This window comes from Drosophila pseudoobscura, chromosome X, assembly GCF_009870125.1.
Source record: "Drosophila pseudoobscura strain MV-25-SWS-2005 chromosome X, UCI_Dpse_MV25, whole genome shotgun sequence".
Taxonomy (NCBI): Eukaryota; Metazoa; Arthropoda; class Insecta; order Diptera; family Drosophilidae; genus Drosophila; species Drosophila pseudoobscura.
The window spans coordinates 11,596,756-11,616,637 of NC_046683.1; the positions used below are offsets into that span (position 1 = coordinate 11,596,756).

General features: G+C 43.4%; 7 protein-coding genes across 10 annotated transcripts; 6 read left to right on the forward strand and 1 right to left on the reverse strand.

Moving 5' to 3' along the window:
* Positions 1-54: 54 nt before the first annotated feature.
* Positions 55-3,983, forward strand: COX6B (Cytochrome c oxidase subunit 6B). Its single transcript, XM_002134173.3, has 2 exons — positions 55-193; positions 3,465-3,983. The coding sequence occupies exon 2, from the start codon at positions 3,490-3,492 to the stop codon at positions 3,721-3,723; it is 234 nt and encodes a 77-aa protein (XP_002134209.1). The 5' UTR covers positions 55-193; positions 3,465-3,489; the 3' UTR covers positions 3,724-3,983.
* On the forward strand, positions 106-3,288 carry LOC4814919 (pre-mRNA-splicing factor CWC25). Of its 3 annotated transcripts, none has more exons than XM_015186276.2 (3): positions 106-193; positions 745-1,005; positions 1,401-3,288. In XM_015186276.2, exon 3 carries the CDS (start codon positions 1,425-1,427, stop codon positions 2,550-2,552), a length of 1,128 nt encoding a protein of 375 aa, XP_015041762.1. In that variant the 5' UTR covers positions 106-193; positions 745-1,005; positions 1,401-1,424; the 3' UTR covers positions 2,553-3,288. The 3 variants fall into 3 exon arrangements, with proteins under 3 accessions (XP_015041762.1, XP_001354901.1, XP_033239667.1); XM_001354865.4 differs by having other exon boundaries at positions 1,414-3,288; XM_033383776.1 differs by lacking the exon at positions 106-193 and adding an exon at positions 251-476.
* Positions 3,984-4,954: 971 nt separating the features above from the next.
* LOC117184823 (cytochrome b-c1 complex subunit 10-like) lies at positions 4,955-6,166 on the forward strand. The gene is made up of 3 exons (XM_033383781.1): positions 4,955-5,415; positions 5,516-5,688; positions 5,746-6,166. The coding sequence occupies exons 1-2, from the start codon at positions 5,336-5,338 to the stop codon at positions 5,649-5,651; spliced, it is 216 nt and encodes a 71-aa protein (XP_033239672.1). The 5' UTR covers positions 4,955-5,335; the 3' UTR covers positions 5,652-5,688; positions 5,746-6,166.
* Positions 6,167-7,211: 1,045 nt separating this feature from the next.
* LOC117184821 (pre-mRNA-splicing factor CWC25-like) lies at positions 7,212-10,857 on the forward strand. 2 transcript variants are annotated; one of them, XM_033383777.1, is made up of 2 exons: positions 7,212-7,714; positions 9,224-10,857. In XM_033383777.1, exon 2 carries the CDS (start codon positions 9,248-9,250, stop codon positions 10,373-10,375), a length of 1,128 nt encoding a protein of 375 aa, XP_033239668.1. In that variant the 5' UTR covers positions 7,212-7,714; positions 9,224-9,247; the 3' UTR covers positions 10,376-10,857. The 2 variants fall into 2 exon arrangements, with proteins under 2 accessions (XP_033239668.1, XP_033239669.1); XM_033383778.1 differs by having other exon boundaries at positions 9,237-10,857.
* Positions 10,858-11,240: 383 nt separating this feature from the next.
* Positions 11,241-11,806, forward strand: LOC117184822 (cytochrome c oxidase subunit 6B-like). The gene has a single exon (XM_033383780.1). The coding sequence runs from the start codon at positions 11,256-11,258 to the stop codon at positions 11,544-11,546; it is 291 nt and encodes a 96-aa protein (XP_033239671.1). The 5' UTR covers positions 11,241-11,255; the 3' UTR covers positions 11,547-11,806.
* A 915-nt stretch (positions 11,807-12,721) lies between these two features.
* On the forward strand, positions 12,722-14,106 carry LOC6901534 (cytochrome b-c1 complex subunit 10-like). Its single transcript, XM_002134172.3, has 3 exons — positions 12,722-13,167; positions 13,268-13,439; positions 13,497-14,106. Exons 1-2 carry the CDS (start codon positions 13,088-13,090, stop codon positions 13,401-13,403), a joined length of 216 nt encoding a protein of 71 aa, XP_002134208.1. The 5' UTR covers positions 12,722-13,087; the 3' UTR covers positions 13,404-13,439; positions 13,497-14,106.
* Positions 14,107-14,832: 726 nt separating this feature from the next.
* LOC4814862 (transmembrane protein 198) lies at positions 14,833-19,760 on the reverse strand. Its single transcript, XM_001354864.3, has 5 exons — positions 19,067-19,760; positions 18,135-18,500; positions 17,902-18,066; positions 17,503-17,844; positions 14,833-17,434 (listed from the first exon to the last, which is right to left on the reverse strand). Exons 1-5 carry the CDS (start codon positions 19,157-19,159, stop codon positions 17,249-17,251), a joined length of 1,152 nt encoding a protein of 383 aa, XP_001354900.1. The 5' UTR covers positions 19,160-19,760; the 3' UTR covers positions 14,833-17,248.
* Positions 19,761-19,882: the final 122 nt, after the last annotated feature.

The window sequence follows — 19,882 nt, forward strand, 5'->3', positions numbered from 1 at the left end:
GTGTGTTTTTACTTGGGTACGTAGACTCCAGACAGTCGAGTAGACACACTTTTTCCAGGATCTGGCAACCCGGCCCTAGTTGTCACTTTGACAGTTGTCGATTTTTCTACTGCCGTCGTTTTGCATCTCTATTCTATCGTCAGGGGTTCGTCGCCAGTTGAAAATTTTTCGTCCAACATTCGGAACAACAAAGGTATGTTTTTCGACCCAGAAACGCAATACTAATTGCGTCTGCAAGCAAATTGTAAGCCTCGGTATTGATCCAATCGCATTGAAAGCAACCCAAAATACCCACGAGCAATCTTGTGGCGAACCGAACTCATACTGAAGCACACATACACACACACGAACTTACGCATTAACATCTCCCCGCTGTTGAGGCTTTGGCAGCAGGAAAAAAGTGCAAATTACATAACTCGTTTATTTGTATATACAAAAAGTAGTTTGAGGTACAAAATTCTACATCATCTGCATAAGTAAGTTACTAAGTAAGCGAGCCATCTATGTTTTACATTGAGTTACATAAGTCTTAAGAGTGGCGACCGAATGAAAAAAAGAAAAGAAAAGAATCGAATCGAATCTAATCGATTCGAAAATACCACCCAATCGCAAGTCGATGTGCCCCCCGAAAGCCTAAGTATATTCCTAACCACAAATGTAGAAAAGAAAGACAAATCTCCTTGCACAACGTTTTGGTTCAAGTAACGTTTTGTATTCATGCGTTCAAGTCATTTTTCCATGCAGGCCGAATATCCGATACGATTTCAGAGTATCACAATCCATGAGTTCAGAGTAAAACAAGCACAAATACACACAAGCAAGGCAGCCAGCCAGCAGCAAGCAGGCAGGCAAACCATCAAACGACTCCGAACTACGGATATTACAGTCTGGATAATAGTACAGCTGACAGGAGCGAAAAAGGAGAGACATCGCTCCAGCGGAGACGTCATCTGATCTGATCTGGTCCGGTCCGGCAATCATCTCCAAGTGGACAAACGCAAACAAGTAAATTTTACCATTTCTCATTTTAATCAAGTCAATCAAAAAGAAAAAGAAAAATAACAAGAAATCAACAATCGAAGACTCGCTCTCGAGTCTACTAAATCCAAGTATCCAAATTGCATAAGAATCCCCATATGCGGGTATATCTTGTGAGGTGGTCACCAGTCAGTATATTCTTGTTGCCTCACCTGGCGGGGGGCTGGCAGCTCCAGCTCCAGCTCCAGCCAGGTCGGAGGAAACCAGAAACTGCTTGCCGACCCACAATGAACGATTAGCTCGATTTTGAACCACAACTTACAGATATACAGAAAAGAAAACAGTTACAAATACAGATATTGTGTATGCATAGGTATTCCGTAAAAGCGAAAACTGCAACTGCTTGATTTAACGCGGCACAGTTTCGAATTGCAGATAAACCCGACATGTCGGCGGCTCGCTTGCCCTACTATCAGCAGGATCATCCGCCGGACCAGCAGCGGCGCGGTGGACGCGGCCAGCGGGGCTATTCCGACCGCAACGCCTCCGGCTCTCATAGACGGGAGCGTAGCCGCTCCATAGAACGCCGTCGTTACAGTCGCAGCCGCTCTCGCTCCCGCAGTCGTTCCATAGAGCGTTCGGGCCAACGGCGACGACGTGACGAGCGGAACGATGAGCGGCGTCAACAGCAGCCAACGCGCTACCACCGCGAAAGGGACTCCAGGGAGCGTTCACGGGAGCGAGACCGTGACCGTGACCGTGAACGTGAACGTGACCGTGACCGCGACCGCGATTACTCCAGACGCTCCAGCCATTATCGTCGTTCAGACTCGCCTGTATCCGGCGGTGGAGGCGGAGGCGGTGGCGGCTGCCCCAGCTCCAGTTCCAGTCAGCGACGCTATCGCCAATCATCTGGAGGCGGGTCAGATCCGAATGCCGCCCAGAATCCACACAATGAGGCCCAGCCAGCAAACAGATCCAATGCCATGTCCGCCGTGGGCGCCTATTACAACCTTGACACGGAGGAGCCTTTCGACAAGGAGCGCATTCATCGTGAAATGGAGGAGAAACTGCGTGAAGCCCTCGCCAGAGAGGGAAAAGTTTATCCGCCACGTAAGCCTGAGCCGCCGTCGCATCCTGTCTTTGCCAATGATGGCTCGTTCATGGAGCTGTTCAAGAAAATGCAGCAGGAGAAAAGCCAGCAGCTGCAGATCGGCCAGGACTATCAATTGGAGAATAGTGCGCTCGGATCTGGCAGCACGGACCTACAAACACCGACAGAGGCTCATCCAGGCATACCTTGCCTGCCCGCCATTGCAGTGGGAGCTGCAAACAGTGCGACAGCACCCTATATTGCTGCTGCGGCAGCCGGAAAATCTGCTCCTCCGCCACCCATGGTGGGACGTCGGCGCGGCGGCAAGGTCCTGAAAACCGGGATGGTTGCCAAATTGAAGACACAAAATGAGCAGGATGTGGATCCGAAGGACTTCTGGTCGCTATATTTAGCCGAGGTCAACAAATATAAGAGCAATGCCTGCGATACGGACAATGGCAAGCGTCCATTGGTCAAGTAGGGCATGGAAAAATGAACTTGAACGCATAACGCATAAGAAACTCCCTATGGAGACTCTCCCTTCAGGAGCGATCCTCCCGTTTGGTTTGCTTTATGCCCCGCCACACACCAGTCACCAGACACACTCGACACAATCCGATTTGGGCATCACGCGCCCTCAAGCTCACATTAAAATTACATATGTACATTATGCAAATGATGGTAGATCCGATCCGCAGAGAATTGTAGTTTTCTGAACAAGAGATTTTTGTGAATGTAAATTACGAGAAATTTTTGGCTTTTTTTTTTTACATATATTATAGTGCATATGTATTGTATGTAACTTTTTCACACGTTTAGGGACGAAGCCGTAGCCGCTGCCTCATTATAAGAATACTAATGAATGATTAATCATAGAATAGCTTCTAAGGCCGTAGCATAGTGGACTTATACGTATTGTATATGTATCTCTTTCTATATTATATACATGCAAACATATACATATATATTCGTACATATATTAGCATATTATTAGTGCATAGTATAGCGCACATTCAGCATCGACAAAAACATAAGGAACTAACCTATATGATTCTTTATAATCTATCTCTTTCTCTCCGTCTCCGTTCATGCACCAAAAACTCGACTCTGTATCGAAACTTGATCCTTATTTCATTATCCATTATCTACTATCCACTATCCATTATGTCATTATATTTTATGTTATTATAACGATCCACATCTCAACCGACTATCAACCGCTATGTGTTATCTATCTCTCTATATCTTTCCCTCTCTATGTCCCCGTTTCCCTTGGTTTACAATTTGCTTGGTTTTTTTTGTTGCTTTCTGTTCTGTGGTTTTGTTTCCCTTTTTATTTTTTTTTCTCAACTAAAGTCTATATGCAATTTTTCATGTCTAAAAACAAAAATAGCGACAAGTCACAAGACAGCAGCAACATGTCGGCCTATAAGCTGGAGACCGCCCCGTTTGATCCACGTTTCCCCAACCAGAACGTGACCCGTTACTGCTACCAGTCGTACATCGACTTCCATCGTTGCCAGAAGAAGCGCGGCGAGGACTTTGCACCCTGCAACTATTTCCAGAAGGTCTACAAGACGATGTGCCCCAATGCCTGGGTGGAGAAGTGGGACGATCAGCGCGAGAGCGGCACATTCCCTGGCCGCATCTAAGCCGCGGTCCTGTTCCCACAATCCCAGAAAGCAGAAGCAGAAGCAGAGGATGAACACCAACCCTACACGCAAAACAGACACAGAACAGTGCACACGACACGAACAAACAACCCAACCAGAGCAGAGGGTTGTCTCCAACGTCCCAGGATCTAGCAATTGCAACAATAATGTCACACCAAACTGTTTATGATTTTATTTCCCGGCGGTGAAAAGCATTGACAAAATACAAATACACAATTGTTCAATTCTGTGAATACCGATTCGATTGTTTATTGTTTTCTTTTTCGCTGTTGTTGAGCGCACACCTACAGACCCACAGAGCGCTACATACATGGGCCACGCAATTGTTAACACTGTTAATGTGTAATTAACCAATAAAAAAAACATTCGAAACGATGTTAAATGATCTATCGTCTTGAGAACGTTGTGTGTTTCTAGCAGAGTTAGCTAGATATACTATGGTAAGTAGGACCCATGGACCCAGCGCCCCTATGACAGGATCTTCAGAATAGCGTGGTCAGATAGTAGACTACGTTGTAGATAATGGAGATTCGGATCTGTTTCCATTGCGACACCTAAAACAGCGAATTACTTATTAAAATATCTATTACTACGGATTGCTAGGGTAACCTCCAAGCCTGTGATGCACTTCTTGGGCTCTGTGCTTACAAATCACTGGTCGAACGATGTCTCCCTTGACATCATAAGCCCGTCTGAAGGCTCTATTGTCCTGAAGGGTTCAAAAGGAATCGCTTCTTTTTCTATAATTATAAATAATTGTTAAATATTCATTTGGCCAACATTAAGAAGTAGTCTGGCTGTTTGGAATGCTCTCAATGGAAACTAAATGGGTCTCGGAGGATTCGAGGGACTCCACTAACTACAAGCAAACACTTCGTAAAAGCGGCAGCTTCTTTCTAGAGCATTCTTTATAGGAATTCCCATGAAGAAGAAGAAACCTCTTCGTGTTCAGTCCCGTTGGCATTTCAGTCAAAGCCTCAGAGATGAATGAAGAATGAAGTATGGTTATATGAAAATAAGATCGACCCTTTTTTTGGAAAACCATTGAAAGCCAAGTGTGGCTTTTTACTGAAAATAGCAGGCCTTGAGATCGCTTGACTTTTGGCTGTTTTGTAGACCCTGGATTTTACACCGAAAATATTCAGTACACCACTGCCAGTAGTGGAGAAAACATTAACTTTTGTTCGGAAAAGTGAAACAAAATTAAAGTGAAAAAAAAAATATAAAAAAAAATAAAAAATGTTTAGTGCGCGGAAACTAAAAAAAGTTTGGAATCCAATTTAATACAAATTTATCTACAATTATTTAACTAATTCAATAATTGTTTAGTTGAGTTAAATAACTACCTAAATTGTGTTTCGTTTATTTTAAGTGTCACATTTGTTGCAGCGGTTACACAATACACAATTCGAATGTTATTTGAGCGGTTTTTAAATTAAACATCAACTGTTTTCATTTCATTGTGATTACAATACACAATTCGAATGTTATTTGAGCGGTTTTTAAATTAAACATCAACTGTTTTCATTGAACGTTCCGCCACGCCCGCCATTAGCAATTTATTTTCAAGAAAACATTCAAAAAACAAAAAATGAGCCTCAAAAATAAGATGGTTAGTTTCTACTGCCGCCATAGGCCCTCAAAAAGCCACATGGCTATTGCCACCGCCTTGTAAGTGAAAAGTATAACTCAAAGAAATACAAAGGATTGTATATGTAGCCTATAATATATAATCTATAATTTTGCAAAATTTTCGAATATTTTCCCATAGTATTCCTTCGGCCGGATATTTCGGACTGGCTAGCCTGTTGGCTTTGGTTTACTACACCGATTGGAAGGCAATTGCCGGTTATATTCCACTCTACAACACGAAATTCCCCAAACCCGAGGGAAAGGATTCAAAGTAAAAAGGAATATTCCACATTTACTTATACACAAAAAAAAGTGAGTGCAAAACGATGTATTCATAAAGAAATATTTGCATAAATTATTGCATTTCAGCTGTCATGGACGACCGTCTTCGTTCGTGACTGGAAACAAATCAAATCCAATCACACACACACACACACACACACACACACACACACAAGCTCACAAATGTTCAATTCTACTCAATACCTATTCAAATGTTTATTTTAACCTTTAAAAAACACAACCGAATGGCAAAAAATTTTTTGCCATCTCCAACGGCATAACGTCCCGAGCAGGGGATCTAGCAATTGCAATTAAAATTTCACACACCAAAATCGACACACACACACACACACACACAAGTTCACAAATGTTCAATTCTACTCAATACCTAAATGTTTACTTTTACCTTAAAAAAACACAAAACCGAAGAGCACATTTTTTGCTATGTATCTCCAACGCCATAACATCCCGAAATTTCACACACCAAAATCGACACACACACACACAAGTTCACAAATGTTCACAAATGTTCAATTCTACTCAATACCTTAAATGTTTAATTATGTTAATACATCTACATTATACAGTTAATGTATAATCAGCCAATAAAAAAAACATTGGAAATGATGCCATTGCGATTTCGTTTGATTTTATTCCGAGGAGCAAATGATCGATCTGATACCATTGCGTTTATAGCATTCAGGGTTTCAGGGACTGCCTCTAAATGGGGTCACTCAGACGACTAAGACAACAACTAAGACGCAACTTCATATATATTTGATCGAATATACAGCCTCCTGTGTTCGAAACTCTTGGCTATCGATATTATTTCAATATATGGTAAGCAAAATCTTGCATAGATCTTTGCCCTTTGTTAGGCGTTAAAGGGCAGGGCAAAGTTTTGAAATTGGAAACACTCGTGACAGTGTGATTTGTGGATTTGTTAGTCGAGTCGTTATAGCCATGTCTGTCTTTCCGTCCGTCTTGTTTGACGCCTTGTTCCCGCTCTTGGGTCGCTTTTGGGAAAGTCTACTGATTATCCAAAATGATCTGTCCGGCGACAGACAGACCACCTGTTCCTTGCGCCCATGCAAGACGGGCTGAAAATGTTCCAGTATTTATGCTCAGGATTATTTCAACATTCGTAGTTTATAAATAAGCCTCTCGGGGATTTTACACAGATTATATTTTGTAAATTTTCAAGCAAATAAGAAGCATATCCATTCAGTTTGGCCTGCATGATGTATTTATTGTAATTCGTATTCTTTTTGAATATTATAAAGTGTTTGGGAGTACAGGATGCCATTCCAAGCTTTGATTTCACTTCGTCAGATTTACTAGATAGTTTGAGAGATTTTAAGATCATGAAGAATAGAAATCGAATGAAATTATTCTCTACAAAAGTGTCCATCTTAAGGTAAACTTATGTCTAGTACTCGGAATCGGAATCGGATTCAGATTCGGATTCGGATTGGCGATTTCAAAGTGAAATCGAAAACCAGAATAGCCCTGAACATTATGGAGTGCTGAATGGATGAAGCGAGCCATCTATGTTTTACATTGAGTTACATAAGTCTTAAGAGTGGCGACCGAATGAAAAAAAGAAAAGAAAAGAATCGAATCGAATCTAATCGATTCGAAAATACCACCCAATCGCAAGTCGATGTGCCCCCCGAAAGCCTAAGTATATTCCTAACCACAAATGTAGAAAAGAAAGACAAATCTCCTTGCACAACGTTTTGGTTCAAGTAACGTTTTGTATTCATGCGTTCAAGTCATTTTTCCATGCAGGCCGAATATCCGATACGATTTCAGAGTATCACAATCCATGAGTTCAGAGTAAAACAAGCACAAATACACACAAGCAAGGCAGCCAGCCAGCAGCAAGCAGGCAGGCAGGCAAACCATCAAACGACTCAGAACTACGGATATTACAGTCTGGATAATAGTACAGCTGACAGGAGCGAAAGCGGAGAGACATCGCTCCAGCGGAGACGTCATCTGATCTGATCTGATCCGGTCCGGCAATCATCTCCAAGTGGACAAACGCAAACAAGTAAATTTTACCATTTCTCATTTTAATCAAGTCAATCAAAAAGAAAAAGAACGAGGGGGAACGTTGTGAGTTGCTGCGGACACCGCAACTCTAGAGTTATACCCGATACTAAGTCAGTATGGCTCTCCTCCGGCAGACGCCGCTAATATTAAACGACACGACAAAGAGTGCGTGCGAGAGAGACAGAAAATCAGTCTGAGCGTGACGTCGGGCGCTGCGTAGCCACTGCAAATTGATTTGTTCCTTTTGGCTAAAAAAATGGTCTGATCTGATCCAGATTCAGCAATCTGATAGATATGGTCATTATCTATGATTCTGCGTTTTTAGTTTTCTCAAATCTGCAATATTGTGGATGCAACAGATTTTCGTCCTTTGTGGGGGCGGATGGGGGTGGGGCGAAATTCTGAGATATACGTTTTATAGTGACATCTTAAAGGAGTGTGTGTACCAAATTTGGTTACTCTAGCCTTAATAGTCTCTGAGATTTGTGGTTGCCTCAGATTTTCGTCCTTTGCGGGGGCGGAAGGGGGTGTGGCGAAATTTGGACAGGAAACGGTCAAGGTCCGATATCACAGGAGTGTGGATACCAAATTTGGTTGCTCTGGCTTTTATAGGTTCTGAGATCCTTGAACTCACATTTTGCAATTGGCAAAACCGACCATGAAACCTGTGTGTTAGAGTGAGACAGAGCGAGAAAGAGTGAAATTGTTTTCGTGATTCTGGCTGTAATAATTATACGATCTGGTTCAGATTTTGCACTCTAGAAGATATAGTCATCTTCTACGATTCTGCGTTTTTAGTTTTCTCGTATCGTCGAAATTGTGGATGCCACAGATTTTCGCCCTTTGTGGGGGCGGAAGTGGGCGGGGCAAAGTTTTGAAATATTTTTGGAGCAGTGACATATCACAGAAGTCTGGATCCAAAACATCGTTGCTCTAGCTCTTATAGTCTTTGAGCATTAGGCGCTGAAGGGGACGGACAGACGGACAGACGGACAGACGGACGGACGGACAGACAGACAGGGCTCAATCGACTCGGCTATTGATGCTGATTAAGAATATATATACTTTATAGGGTCGGAAACGATTCCTTCTGGACGTTACACACATCCACTTTTACCACAAATCTAATATACCCCAATACTCATTTTGAGTATCGGGTATAAAAATAACAAGAAATCAACAATCGAAGACTCGCTCTCGAGTCTACTAAATCCAAGTATCCAAATTACATAAGAATCCCCATATGCGGGTATATCTTGTGAGGTGGTCACCAGTCAGTATATTCTTGTTGCCTCACCTGGCAGGGGGCTGGCAGCTCCAGCTCCAGCTCCAGCCAGGTCGGAGGAAACCAGAAACTGCTTGCCGACCCACAATGAACGATTAGCTCGATTTTGAACCACAACTTACAGATATACAGAAAAGAAAACAGTTACAAATACAGATATTGTGTATGCATAGGTATTCCGTAAAAGCGAAAACTGCAACTGCTTGATTTAACGCGGCACAGTTTCGAATTGCAGATAAACCCGACATGTCGGCGGCTCGCTTGCCCTACTATCAGCAGGATCATCCGCCGGACCAGCAGCGGCGCGGTGGACGCGGCCAGCGGGGCTATTCCGACCGCAACGCCTCCGGCTCTCATAGACGGGAGCGTAGCCGCTCCATAGAACGCCGTCGTTACAGTCGCAGCCGCTCTCGCTCCCGCAGTCGTTCCATAGAGCGTTCGGGCCAACGGCGACGACGTGACGAGCGGAACGATGAGCGGCGTCAACAGCAGCCAACGCGCTACCACCGCGAAAGGGACTCCAGGGAGCGTTCACGGGAGCGAGACCGTGACCGTGACCGTGAACGTGAACGTGACCGTGACCGCGACCGCGATTACTCCAGACGCTCCAGCCATTATCGTCGTTCAGACTCGCCTGTATCCGGCGGTGGAGGCGGAGGCGGTGGCGGCTGCCCCAGCTCCAGTTCCAGTCAGCGACGCTATCGCCAATCATCTGGAGGCGGGTCAGATCCGAATGCCGCCCAGAATCCACACAATGAGGCCCAGCCAGCAAACAGATCCAATGCCATGTCCGCCGTGGGCGCCTATTACAACCTTGACACGGAGGAGCCTTTCGACAAGGAGCGCATTCATCGTGAAATGGAGGAGAAACTGCGTGAAGCCCTCGCCAGAGAGGGAAAAGTTTATCCGCCACGTAAGCCTGAGCCGCCGTCGCATCCTGTCTTTGCCAATGATGGCTCGTTCATGGAGCTGTTCAAGAAAATGCAGCAGGAGAAAAGCCAGCAGCTGCAGATCGGCCAGGACTATCAATTGGAGAATAGTGCGCTCGGATCTGGCAGCACGGACCTACAAACACCGACAGAGGCTCATCCAGGCATACCTTGCCTGCCCGCCATTGCAGTGGGAGCTGCAAACAGTGCGACAGCACCCTATATTGCTGCTGCGGCAGCCGGAAAATCTGCTCCTCCGCCACCCATGGTGGGACGTCGGCGCGGCGGCAAGGTCCTGAAAACCGGGATGGTTGCCAAATTGAAGACACAAAATGAGCAGGATGTGGATCCGAAGGACTTCTGGTCGCTATATTTAGCCGAGGTCAACAAATATAAGAGCAATGCCTGCGATACGGACAATGGCAAGCGTCCATTGGTCAAGTAGGGCATGGAAAAATGAACTTGAACGCATAACGCATAAGAAACTCCCTATGGAGACTCTCCCTTCAGGAGCGATCCTCCCGTTTGGTTTGCTTTATGCCCCGCCACACACCAGTCACCAGACACACTCGACACAATCCGATCTGGGCATCACGCGCCCTCAAGCTCACATTAAAATTACATATGTACATTATGCAAATGATGGTAGATCCGATCCGCAGAGAATTGTAGTTTTCTGAACAAGAGATATTTGTGAATGTAAATTACGAGAAATTTTTGGCTTTTTTTTTTTACATATATTATAGTGCATATGTATTGTATGTAACTTTTTCACACGTTTAGGGACGAAGCCGTAGCCGCTGCCTCATTATAAGAATACTAATGAATGATTAATCATAGAATAGCTTCTAAGGCCGTAGCATAGTGGACTTATACGTATTGTATATGTATCTCTTTCTATATTATATACATGCAAACATATACATATATATTCGTACATATATTAGCATATTATTAGTGCATAGTATAGCGCACATTCAGCATCGACAAAAACATAAGGAACTAACCTATATGATTCTTTATAATCTATCTCTTTCTCTCCGTCTCCGTTCATGCACCAAAAACTCGACTCTGTATCGAAACTTGATCCTTATTTCATTATCCATTATCTACTATCCACTATCCATTATGTCATTATATTTTATGTTATTATAACGATCCACATCTCAACCGACTATCAACCGCTATGTGTTATCTATCTCTCTATATCTTTCCCTCTCTATGTCCCCGTTTACCTTGGTTTACAATTTGCTTGGTTTTTTTTGTTGCTTTCTGTTCTGTGGTTTTGTTTCCCTATTTATTTTTTTTTCTCAACTAAAGTCTATATGCAATTTTTCATGTCTAAAAACAAAAATAGCGACAAGTCACAAGACAGCAGCAACATGTCGGCCTATAAGCTGGAGACCGCCCCGTTTGATCCACGTTTCCCCAACCAGAACGTGACCCGTTACTGCTACCAGTCGTACATCGACTTCCATCGTTGCCAGAAGAAGCGCGGCGAGGACTTTGCACCCTGCAACTATTTCCAGAAGGTCTACAAGACGATGTGCCCCAATGCCTGGGTGGAGAAGTGGGACGATCAGCGCGAGAGCGGCACATTCCCTGGCCGCATCTAAGCCGCGGTCCTGTTCCCACAATCCCAGAAAGCAGAAGCAGAAGCAGAGGATGAACACCAACCCTACACGCAAAACAGACACAGAACAGTGCACACGACACGAACAAACAACCCAACCAGAGCAGAGGGTTGTCTCCAACGTCCCAGGATCTAGCAATTGCAACAATAATGTCACACCAAACTGTTTATGATTTTATTTCCCGGCGGTGAAAAGCATTGACAAAATACAAATACACAATTGTTCAATTCTGTGAATACCGATTCGATTGTTTATTGTTTTCTTTTTCGCTGTTGTTGAGCGCACACCTACAGACCCACAGAGCGCTACATACATGGGCCACGCAATTGTTAACACTGTTAATGTGTAATTAACCAATAAAAAAAACATTCGAAACGATGTTAAATGATCTATCGTCTTGAGAACGTTGTGTGTTTCTAGCAGAGTTAGCTAGATATACTATGGTAAGTAGGACCCATGGACCCAGCGCCCCTATGACAGGATCTTCAGAATAGCGTGGTCAGATAGTAGACTACGTTGTAGATAATGGAGATTCGGATCTGTTTCCATTGCGACACCTAAAACAGCGAATTACTTATTAAAATATCTATTACTACGGATTGCTAGGGTAACCTCCAAGCCTGTGATGCACTTCTTGGGCTCTGTGCCTACAAATCACTGGTCGAACGATGTCTCCCTTGACATCATAAGCCCGTCTGAAGGCTCTATTGTCCTGAAGGGTTCAAAAGGAATCGCTTCTTTTTCTATAATTATAAATAATTGTTAAATATTCATTTGGCCAACATTAAGAAGTAGTCTGACTGTTTGGAATGCTCTCAATGGAAACTAAATGGGTCTCGGAGGATTCGAGGGACTCCACTAACTACAAGCAAACACTTCGTAAAAGCGGCAGCTTCTTTCTAGAGCATTCTTTATAGGAATTCCCATGAAGAAGAAGAAACCTCTTCGTGTTCAGTCCCGTTGGCATTTCAGTCAAAGCCTCAGAGATGAATGAAGAATGAAGTATGGTTATATGAAAATAAGATCGACCCTTTTTTTGGAAAACCATTGAAAGCCAAGTGTGGCTTTTTACTGAAAATAGCAGGCCTTGAGATCGCTTGACTTTTGGCTGTTTTGTAGACCCTGGATTTTACACCGAAAATATTCAGTACACCACTGCCAGTAGTGGAGAAAACATTAACTTTTGTTCGGAAAAGTGAAACAAAATTAAAGTGAAAAAAAAAATATAAAAAAAAAATAAAAAATGTTTAGTGCGCGGAAACTAAAAAAAGTTTGGAATCCAATTTAATACAAATTTATCTACAATTATTTAACTAATTCAATAATTGTTTAGTTGAGTTAAATAACTACCTAAATTGTGTTTCGTTTATTTTAAGTGTCACATTTGTTGAAGCGGTTACACAATACACAATTCGAATGTTATTTGAGCGGTTTTTAAATTAAACATCAACTGTTTTCATTGAACGTTCCGCCACGCCCGCCATTAGCAATTTATTTTCAAGAAAACATTCAAAAAACAAAAAATGAGCCTCAAAAATAAGATGGTTAGTTTCTACTGCCGCCATAGGCCCTCAAAAAGCCACATGGCTATTGCCACCGCCTTGTAAGTGAAAAGTATAACTCAAAGAAATACAAAGGATTGTATATGTAGCCTATAATATATAATCTATAATTTTGCAAAATTTTCGAATATTTTCCCATAGTATTCCTTCGGCCGGATATTTCGGACTGGCTAGCCTGTTGGCTTTGGTTTACTACACCGATTGGAAGGCAATTGCCGGTTATATTCCACTCTACAACACGAAATTCCCCAAACCCGAGGGAAAGGATTCAAAGTAAAAAGGAATATTCCACATTTACTTATACACAAAAAAAGTGAGTGCAAAACGATGTATTCATAAAGAAATATTTGCATAAATTATTGCATTTCAGCTGTCATGGACGACCGTCTTCGTTCGTGACTGGAAACAAATCAAATCCAATCACACACACACACACACACACACACACACACACACAAGCTCACAAATGTTCAATTCTACTCAATACCTATTCAAATGTTTATTTTAACCTTTAAAAAACACAACCGAATGGCAAAAAATTTTTTGCCATCTCCAACGGCATAACGTCCCGAGCAGGGGATCTAACAATTGCAAGGATAATTCCACACACCAAAATCGACACACACACACACACACACACACACACACACACACACAAGCTCACAAATGTTCACAAATGTTCAATTCTACTCAATACCTATTCAAATGTTTATTTTAACCTTAAAAAAACACAACCGAATGGCAAAAAATTTTTTGCCATCTCCAACGGCATAAACTCCCGAGCAGGGGATCTAGCAATTGCAATTAAAATTTCACACACCAAAATCGACACACACACACACACAAGTTCACAAATGTTCAATTCTACTCAATACCTAAATGTTTACTTTTACCTTAAAAAAACACAAAACCGAAGAGCACATTTTTTGCTATGTATCTCCAACGCCATAACATCCCGAAATTTCACACACCAAAATCGACACACACACACACAAGTTCACAAATGTTCACAAATGTTCAATTCTACTCAATACCTTAAATGTTTAATTATGTTAATACATCTACATTATACAGTTAATGTATAATCAGCCAATAAAAAAAACATTGGAAATGATGCCATTGCGATTTCGTTTGATTTTATTCCGAGGAGCAAATGATCGATCTGATACCATTGCGTTTATAGCATCCAGGGTTTCAGGGACTGCCTCTAAATGGGGTCGCTCAGACGACTAAGACAACAACTAAGACGCAACTTCATATATATTTGATCGAATATACAGCCTCCTGTGTTCGAAACTCTTGGCTATCGATATTATTTCAATATATGGTAAGCAAAATCTTGCATAGATCTTTGCCCTTTGTTAGGCGTTAAAGGGCAGGGCGAAGTTTTAAAATTGGAAACACTCGTGACAGTGTGATTTGTGGATTTGTTAGTCGAGTCGTTATAGCCATGTCTGTCTTTCCGTCCGTCTTGTTTGACGCCTGGTTCCCGCTCTTGGGTCGCTTTTGGGAAAGTCTACTGATTATCCAAAATGATCTGTCCGGCGACAGACAGACCACCTGTTCCTTGCGCCCATGCAAGACGAGCTGAAAATGTTCCAGTATTTATGCTCAGGATTATTTCAACATTCGTAGTTTATAAATAAGCCTCTCGGGGATTTTACGCAGATTATATTTTGTAAATTTTCAAGCAAATAAGAAGCATATCCATTCAGTTTGGCCTGCATGATGTATTTATTGTAATTCGTATTCTTTTTGAATATTATAAAGTGTTTGGGAGTACAGGATGCCATTCCAAGCTTTGATTTCACTTCGTCAGATTTACTAGATAGTTTGAGAGATTTTAAGATCATGAAGAATAGAAATCGAATGAAATTATTCTCTACAAAAGTGTCCATCTTAAGGTAAACTTATGTCTAGTACTCGGAATCGGATTCAGATTCGGATTCGGATTGGCGATTTCAAAGTGAAATCGAAAACCAGAATAGCCCTGAACATTATGGAGTGCTCGATGGCCCTTTGCATTAGCCTCCGAATTATTATTGTGTGTGTTTCTTAGCGTATAAATACAATATATTCAATTCTTTGAAGATTTCCTTTCCACTACTTTAGTATGCAGCTGCTAGTACTCTTATACACTACATGAAAATTAATGTACGAACCCCTGTCTGACAAGAGTTCTCTTAAATGCTGAGCCACAAAAGCGACTTCTGTGTGTTAAATACCCCAGTGTATCCGCCAGTATCATCCGATCGATCAGACAGTGCTGTTGCTGTTAAACATTAAAATCAGGAGACCTCAGAAATGTAATAGTAACGTAGGAGCCGGGAACAATGCTGGATGATTAAAGTCCTAGGTACAATATCAAGGAGTTAGTTGTAACAAATTAACAAATTGCGGACGGCAGCAATTCCTAGAAACTAAAATCTGATCAACACAATGGGAAACAAATGATTGGCGTTCTTTGAGCCGATTCGATATAGAAGTACATATCTGCCTGGCAATGTCTGATGTCTTCGAAGGCTTTCTGTGTTGTATTTTCATTATATATCACTAAATTTCATATACTTCAACTTGCGCTGATTGCCTGAATCTATTGGAATTGTTTTTAATTTGTACCGCAGTTTGAAAGGATCTTAGATCATAATAATATATTCATATTATTCATCTTATGGCTAGTGCTAAGACGGCTGAACGAGCGGTTCGTTACTGGGTTCTCAGTAGCTGGGTTCTCAGCGGGGAAGCAACGGTTCGACGGTTTCCTTGCCCTGGTTAAACCTCGTTTTCCCCCTTCATACAATGTACGATAATATCTGTACGAGTACTCGTATATCGACACATCGAGTGTAATCAGTTAAATGTCTTAACCTTGGCTTATTCAATTGCTAAAGCTACATGCATATACATATATACGTATCTAACTCTATGTGGATATATGTTCAGCTGTACTGGCTTAAAATCCAAATTCAGCTGCCTAGACAGGTCAGTGTACTCGTATATAGTGTATTGGTAGTACAAGGACATGTGCTTAAGCCTAGTACATCTTTCCCTTCACTTCACTGTTTGTTTTTATTGTACTTAATAGGTATTTTATTATATTTATAAATTGTATTTGGTTTGGTTTTTGGTTGTGCCTGGCTTCACTTTTCTTTTAAGGATACTTCAGTTGGGGATATACCATATATTCCTGTTATCTCTATAAGGAGTTTTAAACGTGTTCTTAGGACTATTTGATAGTTAAAATGGAACGAAATGCCACTGAAACGATTCACGAAATCGCCTCAATCTTGATATAAATATTTCCAACTGTCCAACTCGTAACTTGGTTTATCGTATCGTATAAATATAACACAGATATTAACTGATTAGTAAATTGCGATATTTGAAGAAGGAGAAGCGTAACTAGTATTTTTAGTTAAGTTAGTTTTAGTTCCAGGAATACGATATACCAATGACTCATCGAGAATCACTCATCACTCGCGGAAGTCAACTTATTGTAGTCATAAAACTTTACCGAATTACATGCCATTTATACTCGGATGTTCTGTTCTAACATTTGATTAAGTGGGGAGAACAAATGCCTTTTTTTGCTCATCACCATCACCACGCACCATCTGGATGCGTATGGATTTTGGCGATCAGATGTCTTAAATGCTAGCTGTGCACGAATAAGTAGAGTAAGTTTAGGTTATGGGTTCTCCCTTTGAATGCAATGCAATCCAAACTCTGTTCTGATCTGTGTATGTCGGTGTTTTCCACTCAAAGTTCCTTAAGATCCAAACACTAGATCCATGAATATTCCATGTGCATTCATGGATATTTAGTGCTACAACATAAGCCTCTCTCACAACTCCATCTCGGCTTGTGCTCTGCTTCCATTGTGCCTCCGTTCTTGTCCGTTCCGTGTAAGGCATTTTGTGCCCAATTTATAGCTTCAACATGTAACCGTACTTCTGTGTCCTACTCTCCAACTCCTCCAGCTGCTCAGCTAGAGCAAATTCCTTCCTCGCTCGCTCGATTCGATCTATCCCCCGACCCGTGTCCGTGTCCAAGCCTTTCCAGAGTACCACAGCCCGTAGTCCCCCCCTACGGGTATAGTTACATGTAGCTATTGCTTGTTTGTTATCCAATGTCACGGACAATTTCGATCTTGTCGCACAGCTCCGAGTCCGGATCGTGGATGGTGGTAAAGTGGGTGCGGTCACTCCTGAATGTGTTCCGCTCGTTCGAGCTGGTCTTGATCGACCTCTCCGAGGGCGTCTCTGTGCCACTTAGTTGGATACGCTTCTGCAGGGCCGACACAAAGTTCTGCCAATTAGAGCCATGAACAAATTAGATATTCTTTTAAGCACTGCTAGTGGTGTTATCACCCTCACCTGTGATATGATGTCGCCACGTGCCGTTCGCACCTGATACAGGTAGCGGAACTTGCGCTGTCTGGCCTCCTCGCGGGTCTCGCGAGTGCGCGACTGTGATCGCCTTACGGGTGCATGGGCGTGGCCAGGTCCGGCCTGCTGCTGGCTGTGCGGCAAGTGCGTAGCATGGGGATGGTTGGGATGGTTATGGTGCCGCATGTAGACACGCTTGCGATGGTCCACCCGCCAGGCGGTTATGAAGCACTGCACCATGATGCTGAGCACAATGGTCACGGGCCAGGCGGCTATCAGGAGGCCCCCATAGCACGGAGGCGGTAACGGATGCGGCCTCATGTTGAGTATCTGCAACGCCGGGCGCGATTTAGTTGAAGCTGTGCAGACAGCGGAAAGCTTACTTACCCAGTTGATCGTCTCCAGGCCGTGCATAAAGAAGTCGATGGCTCCGATGATCATGGCCGTGCCCACAATGCTGGAGGTGAGTATGGTCACGTATTTGACACAGCACAGGGTGAGAACCGAGCAGATTACGGCGCCACCCACCACGGCCACGTATATTTCACGGTACTAAACGGAACCGGAGAAAGGAAAATGAGAAGGATGAGCGATGGTGGATAATTACGCGCTCCACTTACCCCAAATTCGTTGTCCGGCATTGTGGCCACACAAACGGCCATCGCGGCACCGGACAGCAGGGCTCCGGCAAAAGCACTGATCAGCACCGAAGCGACCGGATATGTGGAGCCGAGTACGGCGCCCAGCAGTCCGGCCACAATGGCCAAAGCCGAGTCCGCCGGCTTGCCCAGGAATGTGATCTGAAAGTCCTGCAGTATGAATATCCCATTGGCGCCCACCATTAGTCCGCTCAGGAAGCCCACGGCCCGAAGGCAGCGGTAGCCGAGCAGGGCGTACACGATGCCGAATACGGCGAAAATGGCCCATAGTATGGCGGCCAGGGTATCCGGTGCGGTTGGGGTGCATGTCTGGTTCTCCAAGATGCCCTAATTACAATGCAAAAGGCAGAGAGAAATAGAGAGAGGGAGAGCGGTAAAAAGCACTGGCCTGTTCTGTACGTTGCTGTAATTCGATCAAGGACACGTGACACACATCGCCAGTGTCGGCACCACTTACATACATATGTACATATGTATGTACGCGTCTGACTCATGCATGCAAAAGGTATGCTAATATTAAGGTAATGCATTCAAAAAAAAGTGCACTCTTTTTTTTCACGTATGTTTGCCGGTTGGAGCTGTGTGCGTGTGTGTGAAATTAAGACAGCGGATCCGAGTTGTCTTACTTTATTATGACTGTTATACCCTGTGCATGTATGTATGTATGTATTTATGTTTATGCGGACCACATTACCGCTTATGCAAAGTGACTGTCACCACTGGAATACCATCAAAGCATAACGGTAACGCTCTCGTTACTCATCGCGATGTCTCGTGAGGCATAAACGCAGCCTCTTGTTTTGCATAGCCAACACTTGTACTCTTTACAGTTAACACTTTGCATATTGCGCGACTTAACCTATAAAAGAAAGACACAACGCATGCTTACGTACCTTTATCAGAAATGGCCAGTCCAGGGGACTGCCCATAGCATCATCACTGCCATAGTCGTGGCCATCGTAGACCACATCCGCCCCCACCCTCATTCCGGCGGCAAATGCGTTTTGGTTGGTTTGTTCTTTTGTTTTGTAAGAAATGCAAAACTGCTTGGACGCTGGACGTCGAGTAACGGTAGCTGTGTAGAGTCCAGGCCAGCTATTTGTTGTTCACTCTGCCACGCATTCCAGCACTGAACCGTACATTGTACCACCACGCATCAGCCTCGCATCCCTCTCTCCTGCCACAACACTCCGCTTTGTGTGTCAAGCCTCTGCAACAAGCCTCAAAATAGGGCGGAGCACTCTCTTACCGTCCTCGCATCTCGAATCTCAATCGAATGACGACATCTTTGTTGCTCTCAACTTGTAACTGTTTGTCCGTGGCGACAGATGAACGGTTTGGTTTACCACTAAATTTTATAACAGAAATGTTGCAATTTCATTATTTTGTGTACACATATTTGGAGCGGAGACGACGGCTGGTGGCTGTTGGCTGGTGGTGCTGCGGTGTGGACTTGTGCTGCTACAATCGGGGCCAAGACGAACTCGCTTGTGGTACAACAAAACACACTCCTGCGGCAACTGGGCGCATCAACAGAACAGCGACGCGAAACAGGGACGGATAGAGCGCGGCTAAGGCGGGAGCACAGTGGGTTAGAGCAGGAACGATAGACGACGACTTGCGTAAACAAAACAACCCTTAAACAGCTGAAAGCCACTAGAAAAGCTTTAAGCTGAGGACGACCGACCCAAAGCTCCGTGCATCAAGCA

Excerpts from the sequence above, each read along its gene's own strand:
- LOC117184822 (XM_033383780.1), top strand. The coding sequence starts at position 11,256 with ATGCAATTTTTCATGTCTAAAAACAAAAATAGCGACAAGTCACAAGAC.
- COX6B (XM_002134173.3), top strand. The coding sequence starts at position 3,490 with ATGTCGGCCTATAAGCTGGAGACCGCCCCGTTTGATCCACGTTTCCCC.
- LOC6901534 (XM_002134172.3), top strand. The coding sequence starts at position 13,088 with ATGAGCCTCAAAAATAAGATGGTTAGTTTCTACTGCCGCCATAGGCCC. Across the intron at positions 13,168-13,267 it reads ATGGCTATTGCCACCGCCTT|TATTCCTTCGGCCGGATATT; the intron begins GTAAGTGAAAAG and ends ATTTTCCCATAG.
- LOC4814862 (XM_001354864.3), bottom strand. The coding sequence starts at position 19,159 with ATGAGGGTGGGGGCGGATGTGGTCTACGATGGCCACGACTATGGCAGT. Across the intron at positions 18,501-19,066 it reads ACTGGCCATTTCTGATAAAG|GGCATCTTGGAGAACCAGAC; the intron begins GTACGTAAGCAT and ends CATTGTAATTAG. Across the intron at positions 17,845-17,901 it reads GCCTGGAGACGATCAACTGG|ATACTCAACATGAGGCCGCA; the intron begins GTAAGTAAGCTT and ends CCGGCGTTGCAG.
- LOC117184823 (XM_033383781.1), top strand. The coding sequence starts at position 5,336 with ATGAGCCTCAAAAATAAGATGGTTAGTTTCTACTGCCGCCATAGGCCC. Across the intron at positions 5,416-5,515 it reads ATGGCTATTGCCACCGCCTT|TATTCCTTCGGCCGGATATT; the intron begins GTAAGTGAAAAG and ends ATTTTCCCATAG.
- LOC117184821 (XM_033383777.1), top strand. The coding sequence starts at position 9,248 with ATGTCGGCGGCTCGCTTGCCCTACTATCAGCAGGATCATCCGCCGGAC.
- LOC4814919 (XM_015186276.2), top strand. The coding sequence starts at position 1,425 with ATGTCGGCGGCTCGCTTGCCCTACTATCAGCAGGATCATCCGCCGGAC.